We start from the raw sequence: 9975 nt of genomic DNA, 5'->3' as shown, positions 1-9975 counted from the left end.
CTTGTAACCACGGCGAGAACGAAAGAAAAGAAAGCGAGCGTCTCTTTTTGTCTCAATATGGCTGCCTTCCCGATCAGACCGGTGTGCGGGGTCCATATATGCCTTTGCGCGTATCTCGCATAACGAAACCCCATAAGCATGGCACACGAAACTGGCCAATTAAATCCCAGAAAATTTAAATGATCAGACCGGTGTGCGGGGTCCATATATGCCTTTGCGCGTATCTCGCATAACGAAACCCCATAAGCATGGCACACGAAACTGGCTAATTAAATTCCAGAAAATTTAAATGGTCTACGTCGACAATTTGACGAATTTGTATGTCCACCGTTGGGGCATCGTTAACGCGAGATATCGTTAAGAAAAAAAAAAAGAGTGGGATACATTGCCATTACAGTGGTAAAATAGACGTCAGTTCCTACAAGTAATATGACATACGGCTACGGGAAGAAAGATTAACTTTACAAATTGTATTTTCTTTCTAGAATTGTATATTACATCCCTTGAAGGAACTGACAATTTTACCATTGTAGTGGTACTATGCGCCACTCTCATTTCTCAATGTACGCGTATCGGACTTATATCCTACATTCGCGCCTGTACCGCGAACAATTACGCCGTTTCCCCTGCCCGGCAAAACCGGTGCCGACACCGGGTTGTTCAATGATAATAACGTAAATAAATGAAAATTACATTTTTTTTTTCGGCAGAAAAGTCGGAGCCGGTGTCGGTTTAGCCGGTACGTATACAAACGGCCATCCTGTAACGCGGATGCTGGATTCACGTGGGCGCCGAGAACGTTTCCTTTATCCGTAAAGAACCCTTTGTTCGGGCAGAAGATCGCAGTCCGATAACATCATGAGTTTCGAATTGAAAGCGTGCATCTCGCGTGGATGTAAGTCCGCGCAGGTGATTAGAAACCGGGTAGAACTAAAGATATCTTCATGTGCTAGCAAAACGAAGTGCCTAATTTACCAAGTTGGACCTAAACGCGTCCCGTGCGTCGTTAATGCCTTTCGAACGCTTCTTAGATTGTATTCAACCCTAAGATACCTTAAATCGGAATCCATCGTTCTCTCCAGGAATAGTCCGAGCAACGGACTCTCGATGCGTGTCTTCTGTCCGAAGAAGCCTCGTCGTTGATTTCAGATCCTTCGAGCCGGCGAAAGGAAGAGGAGAACAGGTCTAACCGCGTCCCTGAGAGTTTGGGAGCTCAGCTTCTCTTCGAGTCTATCCCTTGCAAGGGTCCTTGTTCGAAGGACTCAGAGATTCGAGCTCCAGTCGCCTTCCATCCTCCAGACGCTGAACGCATAGGAGAGCTTCTCGTGCGCCATGTAGCTGCACGAGGAGGAGGTGATCTCCCTCGCCGCTAACACTGCACTCCTCGGACTCCTCTCACCTGTTGAGGAAAAGGAAACTTTTTTACTATTCTATCTCGCGATCCAAACAGCAGTATTTATGTATCACTTTCACTCGACCGTTTTCAGCGCGAGGACTCTTCCAAGTACATCCGAAAGCTGAACAACGCGACAACCATTTGTGTTCTCGGAGACGAATTCACGTTAAATATCTAAATGATATTGCAGAAATTAAAAAAAAAATTGTAGTTAAACAAACAGTGCTCATTGGTTTGATATAACGATAAAATACTTATATAAACCAAATGAGCATTTCTCCGGATATAAACATGAACTAAAGATTTCCATAAAGCTCCCTCAAAGTAAACCCCGAAGGTTCATCTCTCGCGTACCAAATGGTTATCTGCGCCATCAGTTTCAACTTCCGTTACAAGGAAACTCCTCTCCCCCGAATTCACGGCTATTCTTCTAACATTTCCAATGATAAGCGAAAAGAGTATCAACTTTATATCCGAGTTCCTTCTTGATCTCGCAATTTCGTAAATAAAATGAAGAAACGTTCGTTGCATCGACTCTCAACGCTCCCGAGTTTCCTGGTAAGGCCCGTCGCATCCTAACGGTCGAGGTTAAATGAATAAACACATCATTGACGGCGGCGTACCTACATACCTTGGTTGTCCTCGAGGCCGTCCTCGGTTTCGGCGTTGCAGTGGAGCACCCTGTAGAGGAAGTCGATGTACCTGGTGGCGAGCTTGAGGGTCTGGATCTTGCTGAGTTTATCGGAGGGCAGGGTGGGAATGATCTTCCTGAGAGCGGCAAAGGCCTCGTTGAGGCTCTGGGTGCGCTGTCGCTCGCGCACGTTCGCCATGACCCTCTGGTTCTGGATTTCCTCGTAGGTGGCGCCGCTCTTGCGGCGTAACTTGACCCTGGAGCCAGCGTCGACGTCGGGCCCGTTGAGTCCATCGAGGCTGGCCTTCCTCTTGCGCTTAGCGGAGCCTGGGGCAGGGGCGGCGGGCAGGGGGGCGACTCCGGCGGGGTGGCGCCGCGGCGTCTCCACGGTCGGGAAGTCGATGGGCTCGGACTTGAACTCGTAGAGCGGCTCGCCGACGACAGGGTAGAGATCGTCGACGGGCTCGCGACAGCGGGGCGAGGCGAGGAAACGAGCGCGCTCCGCGAAGAGGAGCTCCTCCCCGGAGCAGGGCTCCGCGTCGAAGCCGGCGTGGCGGTCCCGGGCGCGCGGCCGCGCCGCCTGGAGGGTCGCCCGGTACCGCGCGTCCTCTTCATCGAGGGACTCGTACGTCGCGTACGTCGCCGTCGCCTGGTACTCGGTCGCGTTGTGATGGTGATGCGGGTGGAGGGGCAAATGCAGGTGGCGCCGCGGGTGGAAGCCGGCCGCACCTGGACTGCCCTCGCGGTCGGCGAACTCCGGCTCGGTGGTCGCCGGCGTGGGCGGCGGCGAGGAGAAGTGCTCGTAACGGTCCGGCGAGTTGCTGGCCGAGCTGCCGGCGCTGTGCGGGATGCCCGAACTGTCGCCGACGCCCAGGCCCAGGCCCAGACTCGCGGCCCGATACACCTCGTGCACCCTCTGCGGTTGGTAGGCCACCGGCTGTTGCGCTTGCATCCTGTGGGTGGTCGGTGCGTCCCGCGCTGGTCCGATCGCGTCTCCTCGATGCGCTGCCGTGTCCTGGAGGCGGGAGTCGGGCGGTCTCGCGCGCGCGCACGCGTACTGACTCGTGACTGGCCGAGTGGCGAGATGCGTCTGGCGGGCCGAGCGCGCTCCTGGAACGACCCAGCCGGCGCCCTCGGCCGCCGCGCGCCGCGACTGGCTCCGCCCTTACCCCCTCCCCGCCCGCGCTTTTATCCCGCCGACGCTGGCCACCCCCACCGGCGGATCGCGAAGATCGCGGGATCGGGGTAGCTCGCCGAGAGCGCCCGATCGTTCCCGAGCCCCCCCGAACGCGGACGCTGGGGGCGACCCCCATCTTGCATATTTATACCGACGCCACCACCCGGATCGCCCGACGCCGACGGGACCTCCCCTCTTACTTTTTTATCGGGCCACGGCAGCCTCCTTTCTCTCGCGCCGACCCTGGACTAACCGAAGGAATAGATGACGTAAAGGCGATTCGGTCCCCGATATTAACTCTTCTCGATCGCCGGGTGGGAAACCGATGAATGACTCGTGCGTGATCGCGGTCTCGGAGAATATAATATCGACAGTGCTAAATGAGCGCAAACGCTGAAACAATATATTCTCCTGCATGTACCGGTTTCAGATGATCTTGTAATTCCATGTTGCGAGACCCATCCTCAGAATGTAATGCTTGCACCTTCAAGTGACAAGAAAAGGCAATTAAGGGTGATTACTGCAGAGTTTTGTCGCCATTTTTTTTTTTTCATCGCGAGTAACCTTGTAATCGTGAATGACGCAATTCTTATATTTCAGGATCATTTCTTTTCGAGCCTGCTTCGAGAATTTGCATTTATTTTCACTTTCTCTCTGGAGAAGTTCCAGCTTGCCGATTGAGCAGTAAATTTTCCGAAGGAATGCCTTTGATTGGTATGGAATGCATTATCGATGTTGACATTTTTATCAGTGATCTACTTGAAGAGGCGCTTATTTCACAACGGGACAGCGAGAAGGACGAATTCTGCCGTTGGCGTAGGCGCGATCGGAGCAAAGTATCTTCCGCGAGAAATCTGCACCGAGAGGGACCCGAGGACGAGTTAAAAATATCCCACCAGCGGTAGAACTTGTAAAAAGCGGTCGAAATCGTCGCGCCTTTCTCGAGGGGAGTCTTCGCTTCGAATCTCGCGTCGGCGACCGATTCGGAACGATCGGACTCGAACGATTTTTCATAAAATGCGTATCTTAAGGTGATGTGAAAGTGGCGTCGAAGAGGTTTTATTATAAAACTTTTCTCCCAATTCGATTTACCAAATAGTTTGAAACTTTACAACATGAATAGGGAGACTAGAAGGAAGGTCCTGAAACTCATGAAATTTCAATTCTTTTCAAATTTGTTTAAAGGTATTTTAAAAATAGTTTTAAAAAATGAAATTTCACGAGTTTTAGGACCTATCTTAGGGTCTTCATATTCACGTTTTAAAGTATGAAACGATTGGAGACACCCAGTTCGTAGAAAAGTTTTATGAACAATTGAGCTTTCGGATGTCGCTTTCACATCCCCTTAAGGTGATGTGAAAGTGGCGTCGATGAGGTTTTGTTTATAAAACTTTTCTCCCAATTCGATTTACCAAATAGTTTGAAACTTTACAACATGAATAGGGAGACTATAAGGAAGGTCTTGAAACTCATGAAATTTCAATTCTTTTCAAATTTGCTTATAGGTATTTTAAAAATAGTTTATAAAAAATGAAATTTCGCGAGTTTCAGGACCTACCTTAGGGTCTCCATATTCACGATTTAAAGTATGAAACGATTTAAGACACCCAGTTCGTAGAAAAGTTTTATGAACAATTGAGCTCTTGGATGCCGCTTTCACATTCCCTTAATAATCTTTACAATCTTCGCCATAGACATGATCAAGATAAAAGTAAAACCAAGTTTCTGAAAAAACGCATCAAATAAAGAACATCGTATAACAATTCATTGCGGATCTCAGATAATATGAAAAAATCAACACGAGTATCATTTATCACCGTCCCATTTTTCGTTTCATGTTATCAATCATTCTGTCCGATTACAAGACATCTGAAATTTAAAAAGCACATTACATTTAAAACAATTCCCAAGGCTACACCTTTAAAAACCGATTTTTAAATCGACGACATTAGACCTAGAAATACCATGAGCGATTTTATATACAGTTATACTTTCCGGAATGCAATCAGCAACACGTATCGTTTTCATTACCAGTTTATGGCAAATATCATATTTTCCTATTTTATAAGTAGAACATTTTGCACCTCCTTGATTTAATACCTTTTGATTAAGTCTCTCGTTAAGATGTACGGAATTCGTGGAAAGGAGTTTGGAAGCGAATCAAGATTTACGGGCAAGATAGTTGCTTCGAGGGCGATGCGTGAAATTCGGGAAAGGAATTTCCTTGAGGGTGGAGCTTCTTTCAGCGACTTGACCGACGGACCGTCACTTGGCCGCGATTAAGAGCGCAAAGCACGCCCGATTAAACGCGCGTTAATATCGTCCGACGATGCGCGACGCGACGCTGGCCGTCTCGCGCCTGCGCATTGCCGAGGAAAGTATTACCGCGATTATGACATACACAGGCACACGAAACAAACGGCCCTTGCGGTCGCATCCTGATCTATATACTACCTGGATAGCTGATACATATTTGTTCTATATGGAGAGGCTTCGACAAATTCAAGGCACACTAGCGCCAATTTCATATTAGCAGCGATACTAAAAAAGTAATGGGTGCGCATGTGCAAAAGTTTTGAATTGCCAATCTGTCAATCGCGCATTGATCTATATACTACCTGGATAGCTGAAGCGTATTTGTTCTATATGGAGAGGCTTCGACAAATTCAAGGCACACTAGCGCCTTCTACATATTGGTAGCGATACTAAATAAGTAACGGGTGCACATGTGCAAAAGTTTTGAATTGCCAATCTGTCAATCGCGCATTGATCTATATACTACCTGGATAGCTGATGCGTATTTATTCTATATGGAGAGGCTTCGACGAATTTAAGGCACACTAGCGCCAATTTCATATTAGCAGCGATACTAAAAAAGTAACGGGTGCGCATGTGCAAAAGTTTTGAATTGTCAATCTATCAATCGCGCACTGATCTATATACTACCTGGATAGCTGATGCGTATTTATTCTGTACGGAGAGGACTTCGACGAATTCAAGGCACACTAGCGCCAATTACATATTAGCTTAACTAAATAAGTAACGGGTGCGCATGTGCAAAATTTTTGAATTGTCAATCTGTCAATCGCGGCAATGACTTGTAAAAAAACGTTTCACTTCGCAAGTCGATTTACTTTCATGGCATATGAACTTACCCCTACAGCCATCCCATAAAAAGTTTCACATCAACGAGTAACAACTCGTAGTTACTGTTCCCGTAATAATGATCAGTTGATTATTTCGCGATTATTTCGCCTGCGAAAAACCATTTTATATTCCTCGATCATTTCCTTTCAATCTTTCGGAGAAATCGTTATATTTTCAGGTCGAACGATTCCATATTAACACTTTGACGTCCGCACATTTTCCGCATCGCTTCAGGTGGACGCCGGTGCGTATTACGCTCACATGGAAAAAAAAAAGTCACGCGTACGTGATAGCGGCCGACAATGTGTTAAGAACGGGTCGATCCAATCGATTGATAAGGACGAGGTATTCTCTCCCGGATCGATGATCGACGAGGCTCGGGTACCTGGGGGCGGTCGTAAAAGCGGGGACGACTGGTAGTCGTAAAAGGGATTAGCGATTCCGGCCAGTTCGCGTGTCCTCGGGGGGTTCCGGGCCCGCGGTCTAGGGGCGGAGGGTTGTAAAGGTACTCAAACGGGCCACCAGCAAGGCAATTAGCACCTGGGGTGAGCGTGTCGCTCTCGAGTGGACAACGGTCCCTCTCGAGAAAGGGCGCCTACCGGTCTGCCGGGCTTTGCGGCCCGACCGGGCCCATGGCGGGGGTGCCCATCTGGTCCGGCCGCCGGGAAAAGCCCAGCCGGTCGACGCCGCACCGCGTGGCTTGGCGTGGGTCACGTGACCCGCGACCCGCGGATGCCTCGCACATAACCTCACCCACATAGAAATTCCTGATAATCATATGATAAGGGAAATTCATTTACAAACAATTTTCAGACCATTTACTGCATGAAATGCCGGCATTATATGTAGCTACGCATATTATACAATTAATTTGAACAAATATTTGCGGTAAATTTGTCACGCCATGACTCATATATGAGGCTACGGAATCTGAAATTGTTTATCGGCAATGCGTGAGATAAATTTAGTCGCACATGTGCGGACAAACATTGAGATATTGTATGTAATTAACTTTGTTTCATATTTAAATATTTTTGGCTCACATTCTGTACTGCAGATATGAGCTCCAAATGAGGAGTCATATGCAACACCTTCATGACTCGTTTCGTCCTCTTTTATCAGGCAAATTTGATGAAAATTTTGCATCACTTTGTCTATCTGGGCACATCTCCTCGAAAAGAGAACGACTTGGAACCGTTATCTATCTGGAATCTCCCACTATGGCATTTATTTCCTATTATCGATACTAAATTTAAATTAAGGTGATGGGAAAGTAGCGTCAAAGACGTCTCGTTTATGGAACTTTTCTCCGAACTGGGTGTATCGAATCATTTTACCTTTTACAATGTGAATATGGAGGTTGTAAGGAAGGCTTGAGACGCATAAAATTTACATTATATCAAATGCTGCGCATTCTTATAACCCTAGTAGCATAGAATAATTTCTAAATATTTCTTTGTAATCTTTGCTAAATATCTCAAGCGACAGATTTTTTAAAATTTCTTGTAGATTTCATTCGAAGATATTTGAAATATTTGTTGAAAATCCCAATGACATATTCAGTTTCAATAATTTATAAACATATAGAGAAATTATATTTTTTAACTTATTAACATAATAAAAATACATTTTTTACTTCACGAATATTATCGGACACTTCATTTGGTATCAAAAAACACGAGAAATTTCTGCAATATTTTCTCATTATGGAAGCAAAACGTGTGATTTTTATTGTAAATCTTTTTAAAACGTTTATAATGTATTCGGCAGATAAGATTTAAAAAAACAAATACTTGTATTAAAATGAAACGAAATGTTTTGTATATCTGGTAGAAAAATATTATGAACGTTTGGCAAATATTTCAAATGTCTGCTAAATATTTACAAAATCTACGATATTCGTTAAATATATAGAAAATATAGGACAAATCTTTCTTCACTTTGGGCACAGGTGACGCACACGCGTTATATCAGGGGCTCGTGAACCTCTCTCTCCAATTGTCGATTCGTTTATTCTGCACCGTTACCGCTTCCGTCTCTTCTGCCAATATTATTGGCCCGTTGCATCGGGTCGCATTGTTTACACCGACTTTACGATTCGTGCCGACGGAACGGATAACTTGGGCACGCTCGCCATGTGCTCGACACACGGTGCTACGGTCGGACCAGAAGCGACCCGACACGGATTGGAAGAAACGGCCATATATCGTCCCGGACCTCCGGAACACCTCGGGACACCTTGGGACACCTCCGGTCACCTCCGAAGACAGACAAGAATCTCACGAAAATTCCCGGATCGGCCGGAATCTTTCGACGCGCCGTTCGGATCGACTCTTCAGCTTCCTCGACGGTAGTCAAATAGATATCGACTTTCCTGGGAAAATATGTACCCTGGGACAGCTCGATTATTTCCCTCGCAAATATTTTTCCACCACATCTGGGCCACCTCTGTGTCGTTCTAGGTTTCCGGTGGTCCGATATTTTGCGAATTTACCCGAAACCTACCTCAGGATAGATGAAACTTATCCCCAGTGTGTATATACGATAAGAATTGCAGTCAATGGTCGGGAGGGAACTATTACCATATTCCAGATAGGAATTGAATAATTCAGATTGATCGTTATATTGTTTAATCCTCGGTTCATGTTGTGGTTTTCGCTGAACGTATTTACCCTAAACCTATCTCAGGATACATGAAATTTATCCCCAGTGTATGGTACGTCTATATGATAAGAGTTGCAATCAATGGTTTGGAGACATCTATACCATATTCCAGATAGGAATTGAATAATTAATATTGATCATTATATTGTTTAATCCTCGGTTCATGTTGTGGTTTTCGCTGAACGTATTTACCCTAAACCTATCTCAGGATACATGAAATTCATCCCCAGTGTATGGTACGTCTATATGATGAGAATTGCAGTCAATGGTTTGGAGACATCTATACCATATTCCAGATAGGAATTGAATAATTCGTATTGATCATTATATTGTTCGATCCTCGGTTCATGTTACGGTTTTCGCTCAACGTATTTACCCTAAACCTACCTCCGGGTACATGAAATTTATCCCCAGTGTATGGTACGTCTATATGATGAGAATTGCAATCAATGGTTTGGAGACATCTATACCATATTCCAGATAGGAGTTGAATAATTGATATTAATCATTATACTGTTTAATCCTCGGTTCACATAATTGTTATCATATGCTCTTCCCTGGGAATCCCACAGGTATTGGCGGGGGAGGAAAAATTTCCGCTTGTCCCTGCGATGATAAAGGTTCTGGCAGGGGTGGCGGCGATGTCGTTGATAACGAAGAGGTGTTTCCAGGGGTATTCTATTTCTTGGAAAAAATATAAAAATGGCGAACACGTAAATGGGAATTTTCAAGCCACCCACCTGAGTACCAACTGCGAGGTTTCGTGACTTCAAGGCAGTCCCTGTTGGTTCACGTGGGCTCGTATAAACTGGCATTCTTTCGCAGCCATCGGTAGATACAAGATATACGACAATGTTGTCGTCAGCACGTGCCCATAAGCTCGCAGGACTCACAGGACTCACAGGACTTATGGGGATGGTCAAGGGCCCGGCTGGTTCGGACCTGGCCGGAGTCATTCGC

General features: G+C 46.1%; 1 protein-coding gene across 1 annotated transcript; it reads right to left on the bottom strand.

Annotated features, from left to right (window-relative positions):
* Positions 1–1022: 1022 nt before the first annotated feature.
* On the bottom strand, positions 1023–2979 carry LOC105694643. The gene is made up of 2 exons (XM_012415509.1): positions 2028–2979; positions 1023–1399 (listed from the first exon to the last, which is right to left on the bottom strand). The coding sequence occupies exons 1-2, from the start codon at positions 2977–2979 to the stop codon at positions 1263–1265; spliced, it is 1089 nt and encodes a 362-aa protein (XP_012270932.1). The 3' UTR covers positions 1023–1262.
* Positions 2980–9975: the final 6996 nt, after the last annotated feature.

Source organism: Orussus abietinus, unplaced genomic scaffold (genome assembly GCF_000612105.2).
Source record: "Orussus abietinus isolate OABI.00-Male unplaced genomic scaffold, Oabi_2.0 scaffold77, whole genome shotgun sequence".
NCBI classification, from domain to species: domain Eukaryota; kingdom Metazoa; phylum Arthropoda; class Insecta; order Hymenoptera; family Orussidae; genus Orussus; species Orussus abietinus.
This window is presented reverse-complemented; position numbering and strand designations above follow the sequence as displayed.